This window comes from Camelus bactrianus, chromosome 1 (assembly GCF_048773025.1).
Source record: "Camelus bactrianus isolate YW-2024 breed Bactrian camel chromosome 1, ASM4877302v1, whole genome shotgun sequence".
Taxonomy (NCBI): Eukaryota; Metazoa; Chordata; class Mammalia; order Artiodactyla; family Camelidae; genus Camelus; species Camelus bactrianus.
In genome coordinates, this window is record NC_133539.1 from 38,847,729 (window position 1) to 38,870,365 (window position 22,637).

At 35.5% G+C, this 22,637-nt stretch overlaps 1 protein-coding gene across 5 annotated transcripts in view; it reads left to right on the top strand.

The window, feature by feature from the left end:
• EPHA6 (EPH receptor A6) overlaps positions 1–22,637 on the top strand; it is a 743,078-nt gene that overhangs the window by 616,858 nt on the left and 103,583 nt on the right. For all 5 annotated transcript variants that reach the window (XM_074361623.1, XM_074361631.1, XM_074361637.1 and 2 more), the window contains one exon: positions 14,418–14,627. In XM_074361623.1, coding sequence (XP_074217724.1) covers positions 14,418–14,627 — 210 coding nt within the window. The remainder of the gene's footprint in view (positions 1–14,417; positions 14,628–22,637) is intronic.

The window sequence follows — 22,637 nt, forward strand, 5'->3', positions numbered from 1 at the left end:
GCTCCCACCTAAAAACTTCTGACATGAGAGAAAAGATATATATACACTGTTTACAGCATACAGTCACATGAACAAGCAAGCAAGAGTGTCATCCAGAAATAATAACAAGAAAAAATTGGAGAAATGAACAAAGACAAAAAGCAAACAGAATCAGGTTGAGTAAAGGGAACCATAGCCAAAACCACGCTCAGGAAAGGACAGTTGGGAGTAAGAGGAATGTGGGGAAGGTGGTGCCACCAACTGCAATAAAGATCTAGAGGAGGAGGAAGGGGATGGGCTGGTAGTGGGAGAAGATGGTGAGTTTAATTTGGGTCATGTTACCTGTGAGATGCCTATGGAACATGCAGTGAAAATGTCTGGACAGCAATTAGAAAGATAAATCTTAAGCTCAGGAGGAAAACTTGACTAAAGTGAAAGATCTTGGAGTTGGTAGCATAAAAGTGATTATGAAACCCAAACTCTGGTATTTCCTAGGAAGAACTTTTAGAGAAAGGAAAGGAGTTGAACCAGGCTGGAACTCTTTGACATACCATACTGAGGAAGCAGCACAGGTGCTGTTTCCAAAGGTACCTAAGAATGAGAGGTGACAGAGGAGCAGGGAGGGAGAGGAGGCCATTGCATCCCAAATCTAAGAGAATACTTACAGCATTTCAGACAGGAGCAAATAAGCAGCCGTGTCAAGTGCAGCAGAGAAGTTCTGGAAGACGGAGACTTCAAAGCATCTATGGCGCTTGGCGCTTCAGAGGCCCTGTGAGATCTCAACAAGATCACTTTCAATGGGTTGGTCCCAGGCAGAAGCCAGATTATAAAGGGCAAAATGAGATTGAAATATAAATAGAATTGCTAGGTGGAAACCACTTTTAAAGGAAAAGTGGATAAGGTGGCAAGGCAAGAGATAAATCAGATGCTAGTAGACAAAAAGAAAAATCAGGCTGTTTTTTAAGATAGGAAAGATTTAGGCAATTTAGACACTGAGGGCTAGGGAACTAAAGAAAATAAACTGGTAGGGCAAAATATCTCAGGAGATGGGAAGGTACAAAATCAAGGACACTGGTGGAGGATTGACTTTGAATAGCAGAAGCGTCCACGTTTCCCAAGACTTGAAGAGACTGTGTACTGTGGATCTAGAGGGCTTTATGAGGCACATGCATGAAACTGAAGGAAAGGATACCGGGTGCTACTGCATTTCTATGCAAAGCAGGAAGAGAGCTGATGTGGGAGTCTGAGGACAAATCTTCATTTAAGGTGAATGTTTAGAATAATTACTGAAATTAAAAAGAAAAATAGCTTATCAGAAAAAAAAAAAAAAAAAGAAGAAGAAGAAGAAAAGCAGAACCATCAGGATCAAGTTCTCCAGGAACACAGATTTTTCAGAGCCCGGCAAGGGTAACCAGCTAAAAATCTTCACCAGAGTTTTTACTGATATGCAATGTAAGTAGCCAAGAAAAGGATCTTCTGGACTGCTAACCCAGTGATTGTGTTAGTTACACACACTCTGCCTCCACTCCTGCCACTCCCCATCTTCAGTCTTGGAGAAAATGAGATGATTAACTAGTCATGCTGACATCCAGGTGATGGTGGAGAACATGACTGTGTTTTGACAGTGGTGTGCATGCTTCTGTGATTTCCTGCAGGAACAGTTCACCACCTGCCCCCTACCCGCCTCCCTGTGACCTCCCACCCCAACCCTTGCTCTGGCCAATGTAGAATGGAAATAATAGAGGCTATTGTTTGAAGAGCAGGTACAACAGAAAAAAAATGGGAATTGGGGATGGTAGTTGAGGTAAGCAACCAGTAAAGGCAGGTTAGATAATGAAGGCAATAAAGATGCTGCTAGGCTAGAAATAAATAGAAATTTTATGGGCTGGAAGTCTTTATTAGGTAGAAGAGGAAGTATAATTGTTTGTTTAGGTGAGAGAGCTAAGGAAAAAAGAATGTGGCCAGAAAGTAGAATATTGACAGTGGTTGTTAGAGTCAGCTTATACCAACTTGTAAGAGATGATGATTAAATAAATAGTCAGGAATTTGGGGAGTGGGTTGTTAAATGGTCATCGCTTGAAATTAGCCATGACTGAAGTATTTACATTACAGAAATTGGCAAATATTACAAATCAGAGCTTTTTTGTTTTGTTTTCCTCCAGAGAGCCAGTTTACCAACACACTATATTGATATCTAAGATTTCTGAATAAGATAATTTCAGGGATGACAGTTTCCAGGTATGGTCTAGGAGTCGGTAGCTAAAGTAAAAATAAAGATAAATGTCTTTAATTAACTAATATAGCTAACATTTATATGTGCTCTCTCTGACTCAGGCATTATTCCAATCTCATGCATTTATGAGATAGGTGTTACTATTATCCCCATTTTACCAATGAGGAAACTGGGGCAAAGCAAATTAGGTAGCTTGCCTAATGTTAAAATAGCCGATAAATCATTCTTTTTTTTTTTTTTGCACAAGTATATGTTGACAGACTATAGTAGGCCAGGCACTATTCCAGATCTTGGAATTCAGAAGCAAACAAAACAGAAATTAAAAATCTAGTGGGAAGAAAAATAAAGGATTTGGCAAAATATATGGTACATCAGATACTGGAGAAAAATAAAACTGGGAGAAAAATGTAACACAAGTGAAGTTATATGAGTGAGACTGACTTTCAGTATTAAATCGAGTGGAGAGGGAAGGTGTCACTGAAAAACTACATGTGAATAAAAATCAGAAGAAGGTAAGGGAGCTCCAAGGGAGTAAGGGAACTGGGGGAAAATAATCCAGAGAGTAAAAACAAAAATCGCCAATGCCCTGAGGAAGGAACATTTTATTCCTTTTCAACTGCAAATTATGTCTTTAAGCTCAATGACTATAAGCTTGTTTTTCCTACTACGATTCTGATTCATGCCTATTGTCTCTTCATAATTATAACAGTGACCCTTTCACTGTGCAGTAGAGATGATAAAATCTATTAATTGCCCTATTATTATGGCTAGAACAGAGTATGTAAGGGGAAAGATGGTAAAAGCTGAAGTCAGAGAGTGGATGAAGGCAGAAAGAGGATCAAATCTTAGAGAGAAATGGTTCTCAACCTTGGCTGCACATTATAATCATTCAATTTAGAGAGCTTTATACGGTCCCAAGTTCCAGGCGTGCACCCCAGATGAATTAAGTCAGAATCTCCTGGGGTGGGACACTTGCATCAATATTTGTTTTAAGTTCCCTCAGTTGCATCCAATATACAACCAAGTTGGAAAGCCAGTGAAGTGGGACTTTGTAGACAATTGAAAGGACTTTGAGTTTTCTCTGGGTAAGGTGAGAAGCCATCCTAGGCTTTGGAGTAGAGGCACGACATAATCTGATCATGTTTTAAAAGGCTTGTTCTCGCGTTGAGAAGAGACCGTAGTGAGGTACAGATGTACGCAGGGAAATTAGGAGGCTTTTGCAATAATCTAGGCAAGGAGATTGTGACGGCTTTGTTAGGTTAGTTGCAGTTGCGTTGACAGAAAATGATAGATTCTGTGATGTATTTTGAACATAGAGCCAATAGGATTTGCTGCTGGGGGATTGAATAAAGTGTTTAAGCAAAAGAGAAGATTCGAGGATGACTGTTATCCACAAAATAAGGTCAGGAATAGGCTATAACCATTTCTTGTGGTTATTGTGACTTTATTGTATTGAATAGCTGGCGAATAGACCTAAAACTCCTAGAAAACGTCTGGCACATACTAAGGTCTCCATAATGTTATCTATTATTATAGTATATTTCAGAAGACATCACTAAGAGTTTAAAAATTATTTTTCTGTTACATCTTGGTCTGTTTTTCTAGTGGCTCAAAGTAGTTTTAATTTCCACCATTTAAAAAAATCTAGATATAACCCACAAATATGAGTATTTAAATAATACATATAAGTGCGTATCAGCATTTCAAAAGCAATGTGAGTCATGTGAAGTTTCCTTGAACAAATGCAAAGCAAATATTAATTTAAAAAATTAAAGGGATCTTTTAAATATTTATGTACTCAAATTATAAATTTAGTAAAGATGGCATTTTACCTTATGCTAGTTATATATTAATAATGAGAGCTGTGTTTTATTAGCACACTTTTCTTGTAAATTGTGTTGTGTGGAGTTACGTTTGTGCTGGGGTATAAGAGCAAAATTAATCTACATCACATTCATTTTATATTCAACAGTGGAAAAAAAAAAGTGAAGTTACATTTATCTACCATTATGTTTTTAAACCGTAAAAGTAACAGTTGAATTACACCCCCTTGATTACATTTTTCAGAAGAAAATATGTGAAACTTCATGTAGGCAAATGCTATTATTTATTAAGCCTGTACCAGCTTAATGCCAAAGACTAGTCTAAAAATAATGTGATGGTAAACACCTAAATATGTGAAAGCATAGTGTGCTTGGAACCAAGCAGATGGATGGCTGAATGTTTTATTCTTAAATTAGGAGTTAGAGTAGCAACTTCCAATGGCCTAAATTTATCTCCTTAAACATTTTAATACTGTAAATGTGTTGTGTCATTTGTAGTACCTGGTACCGTGAAACTGTATTTTATAATATTCCTTATTAATTCTCCTTTTGCATACAGGACTTAAATTGATTTTTTAAATTAGTGTGTAATTTATAGCTATAGTGATAGTTAGAGAAGTTCCATGCATTTTCCTGAACTTCTCTGTTATCATTCTTACCCCTCATTTGGACCATACAGGAGATTTTGGATTTACAGAACTAAATATTAGACTCAAAACTTGTGGTGTTCAGCCATGCCTGCAATCAGAATCATCATCCTAGTGAGATTTTTTTTTTTCAAAATACACATGTATACCCAAGCACATATATTTTGCAAAAGCTTCTCTAGGTAATTCTGATGCACACTAATGAGGCTTCATCGAGATCTTGACACTGTGACACCCTGCCCTAGATGCCAAGCAAAAACTTTTTTAAATTTTCTTGGCTTTGTTTAAGTACAGCACACAGTAGCTAATGTAGATTACCTTTATGCAAACCTAAGCCAAAAAAAAAAAAAATCAAATTCAGTAGTAAGCTTTGTAAGTTAAAGCTATATCATATTCAGATTCACTTTAAGCTCTTAAAATGCAATTCAGAAATCCAACTGCCATGTTTCACAAATCCCTAGCTACTTTTCTTCCTAGATTTTTTAGGTATATTAGAAATGACAGTTTTATTCCTTAAGATTGGAATTTCTGATTCCACTCTTGGTGGCCTCTCCCTTCTATAACTAAAAATACAACTCTGCCTAGCTCAAGTCCAAATCCTTGATGACGACAAAAGAAAAAACTCCTTGAAGGATTTAATAAATATTCTATGGGAAACTATAATAAGATTTTCAACTGGAGAGGCCACAAGAGCCAAAATTTCAATAAAAAGGAGTTACCAACTCTTATTTGTTCAGTGGTTGTTTTAAAATGTGATCTGGTCTTTTCAAATCTGTAAATAACCTCAGCCATTTCTTTTACAAATTCAGGAGCATTTTTTAAAGTCATAACATGGTCAACTTTGATTTAGAAACATATAAAAAATGAATTTTAACTTTAGTTATAGAAGTAATTCTCCAAGGACTGTTTTCTGCAAAGTCACTTATAAATCAATTGTTGAGAACTCAGAAAGCATTTTCCCATAAATATTTCTTTTAAAGTTTCTGCTTAAGTCCCTAGGCAGACCCATAAAAGCCTGTTTAACACAGACTACAGGTAAAGGATGTAACTTTCAATATGAAAGGGAGCCTGTGGTTTCCTTCCCCCCAAAAAAGAGTGTGTTTTTTACCCCCTTCCTGCCTGGTCTTGGACAATAAAATAAAATAAAATAAAATAAAATAAAATAAAATAAAAAACAATGTTAAGGCTGTTTTGCTATGGCATCCACCCCTTTCTTCAGCTCCTCTTCTTAGGTCCTCAAATATTCAACTTTTACTGTTTTAAATTCCAATGGTAGTACACCGTCGCCATCCCCTCTTATCCCAGGCTAGACCTTTTTCCACTTCATAGAATCACCTGTAACCTGGACCTTCACCTTGCCCTGACATAAGCTCACATTCTTTCATTTACATGATCTTAGCTGGATATAAAGTAAGACTAATTCATACTTATATGTGATTCACAAATACTGTTTTAATTCCTCCAGATGATTTTGCACTTTTTACATAAACTTGTATATCCAAATAATTTTTTTCATTATTTATTCTGATAATAATACTTAATGTGAGATCTACTCTCTTGACGAAATTTTAAGTGTGCACTGCAGTGTAGTTCACTACAGGTACAGTGCTGTCCAGCAGGTCTCTAGAGCTCATTCATCTTGCTTAACTGAAACTTTATGCCTGTTGATTAATAACTCCCTCTGTCCCCCTTTCCCCAGCCCCTGGCAACCACCATTTCACTCTTGGATTCTGTGAATTTAGCCCAAATCGAGATTTAATAATGGAACTTCAGGTAGCAAACCAAAAAGAAATGAGAACATTCAGGCCGTATGAGTGCGGGTATTTTTAGGCTGAAGAGCAATTAGGAACGCAGAGGTCCACTCCTTTCTGTTGTTGCGGCTCTTCATAGATTCTCATCTTCTGTGTCTTAAGAAACCAATGTGTTTTTTCCAACATGCAGTTTTCTCACAATAGCCCTCAAGCAACACAGAAGTAAGGGGATGAGAAGTTTACAAAGTGTCCACTGTTTGTATACTTCAATCGTGTGTAAACCACGTAGTAAATTAGTACATTTCCTGCGTAGCATATTATAGCTCAAATCAGTGTTTTGGAAATAATAATTTTACAGCCCTGCAGCTAACCCTTCTACTTTTGTCATTCTGTTCTGAAACGCTGTTGCCATTTTTTACAACTCATAGTTAGTAAACCAAAAAGTCTTTTGGCATACATATGAACCAAACTTCTATTATTTCATTTTAGAGCATAAATTGTCATTATCTAATAGTGTTTATTGCACCAGATTTGTGAGGAATATGGAAGTTGATTTGTTTATTATAGGTAACCAAGACACTGCATAGTGAATTGAATTCTCTGTAAATGTTTATTAAATGATGATGTGAAATTTTTATCAACTCTTCTCTAGAATAGCAGCTTATCATCTGCTAGGTATAGTATTTTTTATCACTCATATTTAATGTTTTCAGGACTGTGAGTCACCACAGTAATCATTTACTCTGTACAAAGGAGTACTGTACATTTTTCAACAAGAAAGTTTGAGGACAGTGATTTATATTGTGGCCCACAGACCTTTGATATTTTGTAAGGCTATTCTGTTGGTGGGCTCAACATTGCTAAAATTCTCCAGTGATGACCTAGAAAGAAATATTGCAGACATCTGTATAATCTATTTAGTCCCCTTTTCCTCACTCTGCAGCAGAAATGTAAGAATCTGGTGGTCATAATCTGAGTCAAACCAGAGTCTTGCCCTCAGAAGTGAAGATGCCTGCAGTACAGTCAATATTTCTCATTTACTCATGATTTTCTCAGAGAATCTCTTATAGTAAACCTAAATTTCCATGAAAAATGCTTCAAGAAAATAACCTACTACTGACTAAAAACTTAAAGTCCTTTATTCCATTAAGAGAAAAATAAATTCAGCTCAGTTTAATCCAGTGACTATCCGTTGAATATCTCCTGAGTGCCAGGCATGGTACTAGATCTGGAGATTTTGAAGATGAACAAGACAAGGAATATTTATTTCCTGAAATGAGATTATGTTTAAGCCAGTGGGGGAGTGAGAGAGAAAGACAGATACGCATTTGGTTTTAGCCAGTTCTGTTGTAGACAGGATGCTTGGAGAGCAAGGAGAGAAACTTGGTCCTACTTTATTCCTCCATTTTTCTGACCAGTCACCCCCATCCTTCCAATCTATTGCAGGTCCCACTGGCTGTGCCTCTAAAATAGATCTCAAATCTGACTCAAGCCACTAGTTTCTCTATCCTGTGTTACTCTAATAGCTTCCAAATTGATCTCTCTGCTTCCTTTTTCCATACACAAGTCAGACTATATCACTCCCCAGTGAAAATTCTTCTCTGACTTCTCATTACTTTTAGAATAGATTTCAAACGCTTTACCGTGGCTTACAAGGCCCTACCTGATTCTGCCTCTGTCCACCTCTCCGGGCTTCTTCTCCCTCTCCCTCAGCAAGCTCCAGCCTCCGAGGCTTTCAAGTCTCGCACATGCCAAGTTCATTCCTGTCTTAAGCCCTTTGTGCATGCTGGGAACTAGTCCCAGGCTCCATTGTCTTTCTCTTTCATATCATCCATTTTACTGATTTTATATTACATTGTAAAGTATCTCATTTATTTTTCAAATATTTATTTTCTGTCTCCCTGCCTCCAACTAAATATAGTTACAGCCAGAGCAGACACCTTTCTCTTTTGTTCCCACTTTCACTCTAGCCATTAGAGCAATGACTGGCCCATGGTAGATGTTAAATGAGTCTTGTTTGAATGAGTGACCTTGGGGATTCAGCCAGGATCTCCTAGAAGAGATGATACTGATCATGAAAAGCTTAGGTGACGAAAGACTGGAAGGGCATTCCTGGGAGAGGGAAGCGTATAAACAAACCACCTTAGACGTGAAATAACATGTTGTAGGGGTGAATTAAATACACATACACAAAAATTGAATCAGAATAGGATATGAGACTAGAGATAAATGCAAAGGTCATGCCTTTATATTGAATACTATATTTTATTCTGTCTTTGAAGGTCTCTGAAGGGTTTTCAGCAAATGAATGAGAGGTTAATCTCTGTGTTTCCAGAAATTTTGAATATATTTGTTTAAAATAACCCAAAACATTGTTAGACAATAATGTGATGACTTCAGGACAACATAGCACTCAAATCCTACATTTGCCCTGAGCACAGACTAAGTACTTGAGCTCAACCTAAGATGAATGGACACCAAGAAGTTTAAAGTATTTGTGGGGCACAACCATAAGTCAGGATTTTGAAAGCCATTGTTAAGAGCTATCATTACTGTGGGGACACAATGCGGCATGCCAGTGACTGCTGAGATGCGTTGTGCTCCAGGGTCTGAGAGAGAGAATCTGGTGGAGCTCTGTGGTTTTGGAAATAGCAGGCATTATTATGTATAGCTCTCAGAAGCCACCTTCCCATCAGACTCACCCTCTCTGTCACTTAGAGGTTAAGCTCCTTGTTTCTTAGCAGTCAGGTTGAGAGAGCAAAGAAAAAGAATGAAGACAAACTGAATTTCAGTTACTAAGCTCTGAGATGCAGTGTGCAAATATGCCACATTCGCTCTCTTTCGTTTGTATCTGCCTTCCTGGGAAAAAAAAAAACATATGTCATAAAAAAAATTCAGTTTCTTTTTGATTAATCTCTAGAAGGCAGCCCAAAGATATTAAATCTCAGAGCTCTCACATTTTTCCTCCTCCCCTCATAAACAATTCAATTCAATTGGAATTAATATTTATTGAGTGCTGACACCAGGCATGGCAGTATAGTAGATGCTGTGATAGAACTGCTACAAATAAACAGGAGAAAACCAGTGTCCTACCTTGAAAAAAAGAGAAAGCAGCCTTTTTTCTTCAAGGCAATAGAAATAATGTAGCGACAGCAACCAGTGCACTACAAGATAATATTAAAGGTTATTTAATTCAGTCACCGTTTATTAACCATTCACCATATTCAAGAAAACCAATATATCCTAAACCACACTTAAGGAGGCTATGTTGACAAGGACTAGAAAGAGGAATGTAGATTTTGTTTGAAGGAGAGAACTGCACCATTTGTTGAGAAACAGATTTTTGCCATACCTCATGTGTGAATAAGTGGGACTGTTCTCTCAGCCAGATGTAGATAAATAGACCCTCATTTGTTGGCTTCTCTGGAGTGTTCTTATTTGTCTGTTTGTTGTTTGTTTTGGTTTAATGGTCTCAAAGTTCTTTTATACTTTGCTTTATTAAGCTAAATTTTGCTGCCCAAACCAGCTCAGACTGAGTCATTATGGCAAACTTTAGGCCAGCTATTTTTTAGATAACTCCAATTAATAATACAAGTTCTAGGTTTACAAATGTTAACCACTATATATAAAAATAGATTTTTGAAAAAGTTCTTCTGTATAGCACAGGGAACTATATTCAATATCTTATAATAAACTTTAATGAAAAAAATATGAAAATAATATATGTATGTATATCCATGACTGGGGCATTGTGCTGTACATCAGAAATTGACACATTGTAACTGATTATACTTCATTAAAAAAAGACTTACTGTAAAACTATAGTCATCAAGACAGTGTGGTATGGGTGAAAGAATAGACAAATGGAATAATGGAACAGAATAAAGAGACTGTGATAAACATTGTCAACTGGTCTTTGACAATGGAACAAAATAGTTTTTTCAACAAATGGTGCTGGAACAATTGGACATCCACATGTTAAAAAAAAAAATCCAGACACAGAACGTTACACCCTTCACAAAAATTAACTCAAAATAAATCACAAATCTAAATGTGAAATGCAAAATCATTAAACTCCCAGGAGGCAATATGGGAGAAAACCTAGATGACATTGGATATGGCAAGGACTTTTTAGATACAACACCAAAGGCACCATACAAGAAAGAAATTATTGATAAGCTGGAGTTACAAGGATGTAATGTATAGTGCAGAAAATATAGTCAGTATTTCTAATAACTTTCAGGGAGTGTAATCTATAAAAATATTGAATTACTATGTTGTACACCTGAAACTAATATAATATTGTAAATCAACTATACTTCAATTTTTCTTTTAAAAAAAGCAAGCTAAAAGAAAACCAAAGACAATGGAAAGAAAAAAATAACGAAAAGGCTGAAGACTTTAACAGGCACCTCACAATAGAAGATATATAGGTAGCAAATAAGCATATGAAAAGATTCTCCTCATCATAAGTCATCAGGGAAATGCAAATTAAAATTTGATACCACTGTGCTTCTATTAGAATAGCCAAAATCAGTAACGCTGACAACACCAAATTTTGATGAGGATGTGGAGCAATAAGAACTCTCCTTCATTGCTGGTGGGAATGCAAAATGGTACAGCCACTTTGGAAGACAGTTTGGCAGTTTCTTACAAAACTAAACATACTCTTACCATATGATCCAGCTATTTCTCTCCTTGGTATTTTCCCAAAGGAGTTGAAAACTTATGTCCACATAAAAGCCTGCAGCTATAAATTGCTATAAACATGCTATAAACAGGGATATTTATAGCAGCTTTATAATTGCCAAAACTTAGAAGCAACCAAGATGTCCTTCAGTAGGTGAATGGGTAAGTAAACTGCATACCCAGACAGTGGAATATTATTCAGCACTAAAATATTGAGCTCTCAAGCCATGAAAATGCATGGAGGAATCTTAAATGCATATTACTAAGTGAAAGAAGTCAATCTGAAAAGGCTACATACTGATTCTGACTATATGACGTTCTGGAAAAGATAAAACTATGGAGACCATAAAAAGATCAGTGGTTGCCAGAGGGGTTAGTGGGGAGAGGTGATGAATAGGTGGAACACATGATTTTTAGAGCAGTGAAAATACTGTTATTGATATATGATATTATACATATTTAGCACATGATACTGTAACACTGAGTGCATGTCATTATAAACTTGTCCAAACCCATAGAACGTACACCACCAAGAATGAACCTTAATGTTCAAACCATGGAATTTGGGTGATTATGATTTGTCATTGTAGGTTGGTTTATGAGTTGTAACAAATGTACCATTCTGATAAAGGATGTAGGGAGGCTATGCATGTGTAGGGGCAGAAGAGATATGGGAAATCTCTCTACCTTCCTCTTAATTCTGCCATGAACCTAAAATTGCTCTTAAAAAATGAAGTCTTTTTTTTTTTTAAAGAAATAACTTGGTCTTTGTACAACCCTCAGAACAAGATAGGAAATTAAATTTCAACCTGATGTTAAGTAACTATTTCTCTTCATGACCTAGAAGTTTGTGTTGCCAATTGATTTCTTAGGAAAATGAGAGGAGAGTTTTCTGACTTGTTAAAATTACAAAGACTACATATAAGTTTTTATTAAATAATAACTATTATTAAAATAAATGGGCTGCACCATGTGTTCTGTATGTGATTCTCACTACGATACTGAGTTAGATTACTCTATTCTCGTTGTACAGATAAGGAAACTGAGACACTTGTTTATTGTTTACAGATCACCCATTAATACTGTCTACTATACAGAAATTATGCATTGACAAGAACTGTGATACCAGGCAACTTCAATTACTAATATGTAAAGGAAACATCTCTTTAAACTTAGTGTAATCCTTTCTAGGCCCAAAGAATTTATGCTTTCAGTTCTACTCAAAGGCTTTGAGATTCCTAATAGGGGAGAGGTAGGTAGGGTACATGATAGAAAAGGCAGATCTCATCCAACAGTGAACTGTCTAGGAAGACAGAGTGGAAACACAGAGCTAATAACACCAGAGATTTTCTTTGTAAGGTTATCTTTCATACATTAATTATACAGAAGAGCCTGCTTAAATGGATATGCTTGTTGTAGAATCTTTCTTTTAAGAGGGGGTTCTTTTCCTTACTCTGCACTTAAGTTGGGAAATACTGTCTGAGAGCTATCAGGGAGATAAGTTGATATAGTAAGACAAAGTTCAAGTTGTTTGCAGTATGAGCTTATTCTTTTAACTGACCAATGAGTCATCATTGTATAGGAAACTGTCACTGTGCTATGGTCAAATCATCCCTGTGTTTAAGCTACTCTACAGTTTTAAGTCATACATCCATGAAAACTGCTCTAACTTTGCAAATTTTAAGATACTCTTAATGTATGCTTCTCCCACACTGTATAAAGTAATAAAGTCCTCTAGTGTCTTACTAGATATTAATTTTTAATATCATTCGTAAATAAATGTTACCTGATGTGTAAAACCAGCTTGAGAATCTTTTGTGTTTCTCTATAACCCCATTAATAACAAAAAATCTCCAAATAACTAAGTAGAATATGCATTATTTTCAAACTTAAACTATTTTTATTTTCGTTTTCTCTACTACCTGTACTATTGCACTATTTGTATCTGGTCTTATTGGTATGCACACCTTACGTAATGACAATTGGAAAATTTTCCTTTTTAAAAAAGTCATTTCTATATAGAAAACAAACTTATGGTTACCAAATGAAAGAGTAAAGGGGTGAGGGACAAATTGGGGGAATGGGATTAATAGATACAAACTACTGTATATAAAATAGGTAATCAACAAGGGAATGCTGTATACCATCATCTTGTAATGACCTATACTGGAATCTGATTTGCTAAAACACTAAATCACTATGCTGTACATCTCACACTAACACAATATTGTAAATCAGTTGTACCTAAGTTTAAAAATATATTATTTTTAAATCAAAGGGAGGGGCATAAGTAGTCAAGGGATTGATTACTACATACCAGTGCTGTTCTTGGCTTGTTAATTCATATGATTTCTTTTAATTTTCCCAACTGGAAGCTAAAATAGGGCTGTTTCAGTCAGTTGCCAACAACTTTCTTTCCATTTGTTCTGGACAGTTGTCCCTGTGTGTCATGGGAGATTTGTTCTAGGACCCGCCCCAGGTACAATAATACGCAGGTGCTTCCGTGCCTTAGTCAGCCCCGTGTATCTGCGGATTCTGCATCCTCAGATAACAACCAACCGAGGATCAAAAACATTGTATTGTACATGGTGTGCGGTTGGTGGAGGCCGTGGATGTGGAGGGCCAGCTGTGTATTTATTGAAAAAGTTAAGATATAAGTGGACCTGTGAGGTTCAAACCTGTGTTGTTCAAGGGTCAACTGTATAAGGAAAGAATGGAAAAATCCAGTTATTTGCTGTTGGCGTATTTTTTTTTCCCTCATTCTCCTACAACTTTCCTAAACTTGTTTTGTTTATGCAATTTTTCTTTTTCTCTGAGTGATCATTTTTCACCATATTTCCAGTTATCACACAGCTTTCATCCAATCCTAGGTTTTGCTGCCCTTCTGCCCACCTGTACAGCTGGTTGGGAGCTCGCTACTATGGAAAGTTAATTCTCTTTTCTCAGTAGTCATTGCTGTTACCCTCCTTGATTTTCATTCCCTTTTGTAACTTAAAGGTTTTGAAATCATCTTTTTTTCTGGAAGTTGATTTGGTTGATTCTCCTCTATCCTTTGTCCTCCGTCATCACTTCAAGCTAGATTTTGCTTTCCTTTAAATCTCAAACAGATTTTTACCCTTGGTTATGAAGATAGTCGATGATCAGCAAACTTGATGCTTATATTCATTGGATCCAGTACAATAAATTCAAGGTTTTTATTTAATACTGTTCACACACATACACACACACAGCTTGCGTGCATGCACATACACTACAATAAAGAAAATCTATGTAAATAATTGTGGTTCTCTTTCAGAAACATGATGGCCACTTCACAGTCATCCAGTTGGTTGGGATGCTCCGAGGCATTGCATCAGGAATGAAGTATCTTTCTGATATGGGTTATGTTCACCGAGATCTAGCAGCCAGGAATATACTGGTCAACAGCAACTTAGTATGCAAAGTGTCTGACTTTGGTCTCTCCCGGGTGCTAGAAGATGATCCAGAAGCTGCTTATACAACAACTGTAAGTTTGCACACCCTTTTCCAATATAGTTTGTTTACTTGTATTTACTGGTAATGTCATTAGAGTAATCCTGGCTTTGTCTTCCTAATTTTCTGCTCTCATTCATCATTTTCCCAAGTTAACAACTTTATCTAATTGAGAAGTATTCATTTTATCTGAGTGCGTGGTTTAAAAAGAATTGGTATATTTGACTGTTTTCTTTCTTCCACTGTGTGGGGACTGTCACATCATGCTTGAGGTCTATGTCATGACAGCACTCACAAAAATCTGCCTTCACCTGAGGTATTTTTGATGCATCGATAATTATCTCCTTTACATGGCATTTTGTACAGGCCAGTGGTGCCATCAATTAAGTCAGTGATAGTGAAAAAACAGCGGTTATAAAATGACAATTTCTTTCTCATAGCAAATGTTATGGAATGATCTGATCATACTTAAAAATGAACAACATAGGTTTCTCTGGAGACATAGGAATACACTTTAAACCTTTTTCTGAATGGTAATTGGGGAATATATGACCAGGAATAGAAGGTAAAACTTTAGAACCAAACTATCCTCTGTAAATTATATGATCTCAGCTTAACTCATGAACCAATTTATTCCACTTGTCTCTTTGATTATTATTTCAAGGAGTTAAGCCTCAAAGTCTCTCTTCACCTGTCAAAAAGCTTCACCATTATTCTTTTTTTAAACAAAACTCTCACCATTGACTCATTTGATAGTCCGCTTCAATGAAAAGTAAGTCAGTAAAACTAATCCAAGATGTTTTTATTCTCTTCTGTTTTTCTGATTTTACACATTAATTTAAAAGAGGCAAATCTTTTAATTAATTCTCTTTTATTTCATTTTCTATGAGATTTTTTGAAACTTCACTGTATTCAGCTGCTCTAGAATGGATGAAAATTTAATATTAGGCACAAAACATCTTATGCCCTTACTATGTTTGCTTTGTAAAAATCCTTTATATTAATTTATTGATGATATTTTCATGATTTTCTCCAAGAAAGAAATACAGTTCTAAGGAAGATAAATTAATTTCTCAGAGTCTAATATATAAGGTATAAGATCTATTGATCTTTTAATTTGACCAAAAAGCTTCATAAAAATAAAAATCTGTCAAATTTGAAACTAAATTGTTCATTTTAGAAAAAGGATTGTTTTCAATTCCATTTCTAATTGGAAAATATCATAATTATTTTCTTTTTTCTCAAAGCTTTTATTTTCTCCTCTTTTATTTTTTATAAATGTAATACTTGAAGCAACTTTTCGAGTTATAGAGCAATTCATGTAGGATTTTTCCATTATGTGTATTATTTCCAACCTTAGAAAATAATGTTTAAAGTTATTATGTATCATAAAACACAAAGTTTGTAAAAATTGCAATCTACTAAAAGAACAAAATAAGATAGGAAATAATGAATAGTACAGGAAGTAACTACGAGGCTCCTTGGTGTATACCTGTATAGATATACTTGAAATCCTTTATTAAATAATATTTTAACTGCTTTTTTTAAATGGGAAGCTCATAACTAAATTTAAAATACTAATAAAATTGGCAGGGTAACCCAAATCTTGAAGCATATATAGATTTTGTTGGGTCAGATTTGACATCCAGATTCTAGGCATGTTCAGTCATATATGATTATAGAAACAGACAGGCCTGGAACAGTGATGTCTTAATTTAAATATGACTATTGAATTAAACATCAAATTAGGTAACCAGAGAATAAGACTCCAAAAAATACCCCTAAAAAGCTATAGATTCTATCTTGATTAAGAAATAAGTCTCTGATTTTGAGGTATCAATCAAATGGTAAATAATGTAACCAAGTACTTAAAAAAAACACTCAGAAATATCTAACTGCTCAAAGGATCCTGGGGTGCAAAATATCATACACTGATTACTTGACTTTCTAATGAGCGTGGACATTCATCTTGCCTTCAAAGAGCTTTTTCCCCTTTGACTAGGTAGACAGACTCATGCTTCTTTGCTATTCAGTGCATTAAGTATTGTTGTAAGGCTCTGTAAAAGAAATATGGAAGTTTCAGAAAACAGAGGTCTGGGGAAAGCATCACAAAAAAGATAAAATTTGAACCAAATACTAAAAGATTTCATTAGGCAGACAGTAGAAGAAAAGGTCCAGATAGAGGAAACAGAGAAAAAGACACAGCAATTTGAGGAAGTGGATGGACATACTGATGCAAATGTGAACAGTTTGGAATGAGGGTGAGAAGAAGATGGGCCAGGTTTCTTAGGAATAATTGTGAAGATAGTGAGATGACAATTCAAGAAATTTGAAGGTTTTTCTATAGTAATGAAGAGACAGAAATTGATAGATTTAAATAGAGGAATAATAAAAATGCATGCCTATTTTAGTAAGTATTATTGAAACAGTGTCAAGGAAGGCTTGAAGGACAGGAGGACTGGTAACAGAGAATAGTTAGGGCCTTATTGCTGTAGACCATAAAGGTCATATGGCTTTAATAAGGACAGTGGTAGTTGGAATAAGGAGAAGGGGAGAAAACTGAAAATTGTCATGAATGTACAATTTACATGACTCAGTAACTAACTAGATACAAATTATAAAGATGAAGAAGGATTTAAAGATAACACCAATATTTCTAGATTGAACAACTAGTTGACTGGAGATGTTTTATTAATCAAGACAAGAGTTCCTGTTAGCAATGGCTTGGCTAATAGCATTAAATTACAAAGCAAAATTATAACAAAAGGTTACAGGTACTCTGTCTCAAACTCAACAAGATAATGCCTGATTGAACTTTGTCATTCTGTTGCAATTTTGTATAAAAATTTTAGGACTTCATGTAAATGTACTTTTTCTAGTTCCTGTTAAAAGGAATGAGATAGTTATAAAACTTGACTGCCTGGTGAATATATGCCTCAATACAAGCAAACCCTATAAAATAAAATACAGAAGAAGAATGGTCATTTATATGAAAATGATTCTTTGCTTTATAAAAACATTAACATGAAAATAAATAGCAAGCTCTCTTGATACATTTTTTTAAAGTATGATTCCATTTTTAAAGTCTTAACTGTATATAACTTTCTTGAAACATATCTTTTACCTTAAATTATTCTGATTCTTTCTCTTGCTGTGTAAGTATAATTGCTATTTCCTTGTTTCTTTATAAACGTTTTTATAATCTGCATCACAAAGGGTTTGGAGGAAAGGGAGGCTTTGTAAATGGTTTTAAAAACAGGACAACATCATGGATAAAGTGGTGTTTTTTGTTTTGTTTTGTGTTTTTGGAATCTTCAAGAAAATAGTTCTTAAAACAGTATGCCGCATTGAAACTATCCTTTCTGAGACAAAATAGGGGCAGAATAAATAGACATTTTCCTTTAAGGTGACTTTGCCAATTTAGAGAGCACATATCACAGCAAAGAGCAGTAAGAATTAGTTAAAAGACAGGCTGGAAAGATGGAGTGACCAGTATGACTCCAGTACTGGCTAATGTACTGAACTGGTCAGCATGTGATAGGTGAGCAGAATGGCCATTGGAGCCAGACTGGCCAGACCAGAAAGGAATATGACAAGAGAGATTGCTCTGCCAACAATTAGTGAGTCCTTTAGTGCCCTATTCAGAAGACCTATACATGTAATATATGAAAATGTATTGTCTACACTATAAAATACACTAAAGTAAATAAAAGGATGAGATTTACAAGTGGTCATAAGTAGAAATTGTAGTATTTCTTCCTGCAACTTAAGAGTGTTTTTGCATGTCCCACTTCAAGTCTAAGACAATTCATTCAGCATGTATTCAACACAGTTGATTATGGAGCTACCACGTTTAAAGGCTCTGTTCCTTGGAAGGCCAATTACCAAAAATAAAAGGATTCTTGAGAATAGATGGCTGTACGGAGAGAGAACCAAGAGTAACCAAACAAGTGAAGTGTAATAAAACCGATAGATGTGTGGACACCAAGAGTGGGCAGTGCAGCATGAAAAGCAACAGAAGTAGCAGATTTTCTTGGTAAGCCTTGTAATAAAATCAAGCCTTTGCAAAGGGACCTTAAGTACTGATGGCATGAAGCCTTTGCAAAGCGTTTGCAAAGGGACCTTAAGTACTGATGGCATGAAAACCAAGAAGTATGCATTGTGGACTAAAGAAAGAAGGGAAAAAAAGGCACAAAAATAGGACCTAGAGGAGGCCTGAGAGGCCTTGCTTTTATATGACAATTCTGTGCAGAGCCTACCAGGCACACAGGGAGGGGAGACTGGTGAATGATTATGAACCACACCTAACAATACATATACAATCAGTGATATGTGGCTAACAATCTGCACAGAATTTACTGAGTTTGGACTATTCTCATTTGATTACATGGTCTCCTTTCTGGTTATGATTTAAGTGCTAGGAAATCTTTTCCTTTACTGAATCTGACACACATTCACGTGGACAATTGTTTTATACTCAGTTTCAGAGAAGGGACTCTCTCTTATTTGAATATTGCTAAGCAACCAGTCTTAAACTTACACTGAAAATGTTAAGCCTCTTTTTTCTCAGTTATAGAAATGAGGCTCTGTTTACCTAAAAAGAACATTAAAAGATAAATTATGGCACACTCTTACCTGTTTTAAGAGATAAATTGTATTTAAAATACGTATAATGGCAGTTACTGTTCAGAATTTTTTTTAATTATAACGAGTAACCCTATGCCTTGTATTTTAAAGATCAAAACAAAATGGAAGAATCACTTTATCACAATATCTGCTGAAAATTATAAAATTCCTTGATTCTAACTTTCCATTATGTTTATTTTGTGTTACTCAAGATAAATTTTGCTTTTTTCTTTCTTAGTTGGCAGCATGTTACTTATAAGAAAGCACTTATTTCTGTATTAGTACTTTCTTAGTTGAAGTACAAAGTCTCCTTATTGACCACACATAATCTGCAAAATCACAGTTATGTTAACATCATAATTCTAGTTACTTTGCATTCATAAGACTTCTCCAACTCTTCACCTCCCCTAGTCCACATAAGATATGAGGGAAGTCAATCTAAGGAAACACAATCTATACCCAACATGGAGATAATTATAGCAAATAATGGAGCAGCATAAGTGGCATATATTTCCATGTATGTTCTGAAGTTGAGGGAAGATCTGAGCAACCTTCCTCCTTTGCTAATTCAAATGTTTCTAAATTAGCTTGACTTTTTTGACATGAATTTTTAAATCTTGAGACACATCCAGCTTTAAGAATAAGTATTTTTAATAAAAGTGTGATAAAACTTATTTTGGATCTTAACTATTCTGCCTTTAAGTGCTTTAATTTACTTTGTTAATGGCTGAGATTTGCCTGGAGATGATGCTTAACCAGCTAGTAAAACATACACAGAATTTTCGCTCACTTCTGTCTCTTTTAAATAAAAGAATTACTGTAAAAAGTTACACAGTAAGAATTTTTTTTAAATACTGTCCATCAAGTCATTGACGGTAGAGGTGACACTGTGATAAGATACACCACGTGGTAGAAGGCATCTTACACTAAGTCTGCATAGGTGAACCAGGGCCAGCCTGAAGAATGACTTTTACTTCAGTTGTTCCTTAAGATTTAACCAAGCAGAAAGTGGAAGTGATATGACAGCTTCGGGCACAAAGGCAGACACTGGGGTAGAGGACTGTGAAACCTATGAGCCCCCCAAAAGCTACATATCATTAGCATAAATGGAATATAAGAATAGTCTTCTGCACAAAATTCAATGAAAAATTCAGGTAAAGGAAATGACAGTTTCTTCTAGGCAAATGTAATTCAGCAGCCTGAATTTAAAGGAAAAAAGTGAGAAAAATAGCAGTGTTATCAGAAGGCTGTAATGTGAAGATTTAAGTAACTTCTTTTTCAATAAAAAGATGGCGAACAAATAAACCTTGGAAGAATGAAAAACAGTAAAATCCTGGCTTGATAAACCAAATTCATCTCTGAGACGGGAGCTGCTCCACTTGGGGAAAACAACAAAATGATTCTTCCCAAAAAACAGTTCTCACTTGACAGATACTATGATAGCAGTCAGTCAAACTCAGTCACATATATAGACCATTATAATTAGTTGAAGAGGAAGAAATTGATGTGCCAATATTAACTTTCCTAAATTCAAAGGGAAAAAGTACCCTTGAACCGGCAAGTGTTTGTTTGATGGACTAATTCAGGAGTGGAAAATCTGACAGTTTTATTTATCTTTGTCAATATAAACTTTTTGTAAAGGAAATTCTAATGACCTAATGCATAAAAACTATATTCTAAGGAATATAGTTCACACTTTGAGCCCAAATGCCAGAAAGCAAATCCACAACAGTGGAGACGAAAGGGCAACAAAGCTTTATACTAAACCAGGAGAATGTGAGCAAGACTATTCAATAATTGTTCAAAAGGTGAGCGTCTACATACCAGCTTGGATCACAGACCGAGAGACCCAAAATCTTCATCGCAGTTGTCTGGGACAGTGGTGTCAGAGGGCACAGACTTCTTTGAAGTGGACTAGTTGGGTGAATTGACAGTGGCAAATCTTGAGCATAAGAAGGAAATGGGAATCAATCAGCAATATTAGAGGAGATTAGTATCTAAGAAGTGATTTGCTAAAAAAGTCTCATTTCTGAAGCTTAGGAAGCAAGGGTTTGGGATCATTACAGAGCTGTTGGTAGTAAAATAAATGAAAAAGGTTTGAAGCTTGTCAAACACAGAGTAGAAAGGACTGTGCAGACAGACAGCTCTATCAGAACACTTGAAGCTCGAGAGGACCATCGACTTCAGTCATGCATCCCATTAAGAAGCCAAGCCATGCTTTGGGAGAATCTCCATCTATCATTTGTGCAAAGCTTGTACAAAAGCATATCCTTTGTAGTTGTAAGCCCTGTCTCTTTCCAATGTGCATTTTTAAAAAAGGACGCTAAGGCCTTAGACGTGGGGAGGCATTATTGAAGACAAGAGGTCACTGAAAAACTTCCTGTTTAGCTCTCAAGGCTTAGGGTAACTTACAAGTAGTTTTCTTTTTCTTATTTTTTCCTAAAAACATGAATCCTTATAGATTTTTATAGAATCCTAGAGAGCAGGAGATTTATCTTTTACATTTTTTAAAGCTTTTCAGCATTTAGATTAATACACTGCTTAGCGGCAGCTTAATTAATTGCTGATAATTACACCAATAAGAAAATGGTAGAAAGTGGTTGAAACTATGAGAACATTGTAAAATTACATTTATTTCTCCTCTGATATCACTTTCACAACCACCAGATGAGTTAATCACAACCTACCAAATAAAGAAGCTTAAAATAATCCTTAATGCATCATAAAGAGATGAAAAAATTACAATAGAAAGCAGCAAATGGAACAACATTGAAGAATTTATAACAATGAGTCAGGGTATTCACAAACAAAGGGAAAAATTCAGTTTTAAAGTCTCTGAAAACATCCTACCAATGTTTGAGCACAAAAAGATGCCTATGTGCATGGATAAGACCCAAGACAAATTGTTCATAAAAACGCATAGTACGTAATATTTTAAAGCCTGCAAACATCTGAAATACATCCAGTCTGTCTAATGAAACGGTGAATCAATGAGGAAAAAACAAATACCAGTCACAGTTCTTAAGATATTTGGGATACACCTTGATAATTAGCCAGGAACCACAGGAAATACTAAGTACTGCCTGTTTTTGTTTCAGCAACATCCAACACTGTCTAATTCAGAGTTACTCTCCCTGCACCCAATGATTTTCGAACAAACCCAGACTAAATTGGTTTACTGGGGAAGATCAATGAGCAGATGTTCAGCAAGTGGAAAGCACAATGTTCATTGGCCCATCTTGCTTGTACAGAAAAAAGACAAAGTAAGACAGTGTACACAAAGTTGCTGACTTTAGACCTAGAGTTCCAAAGATAGCATCTGAAGAAATCAAGTCATTACTAATGCTTAATTGCTAGTTTCATCTTTGAGGTCAAAAAAATGCTTTTTTTCCTCTAACAGTAAGAAACTGGAAAGGAA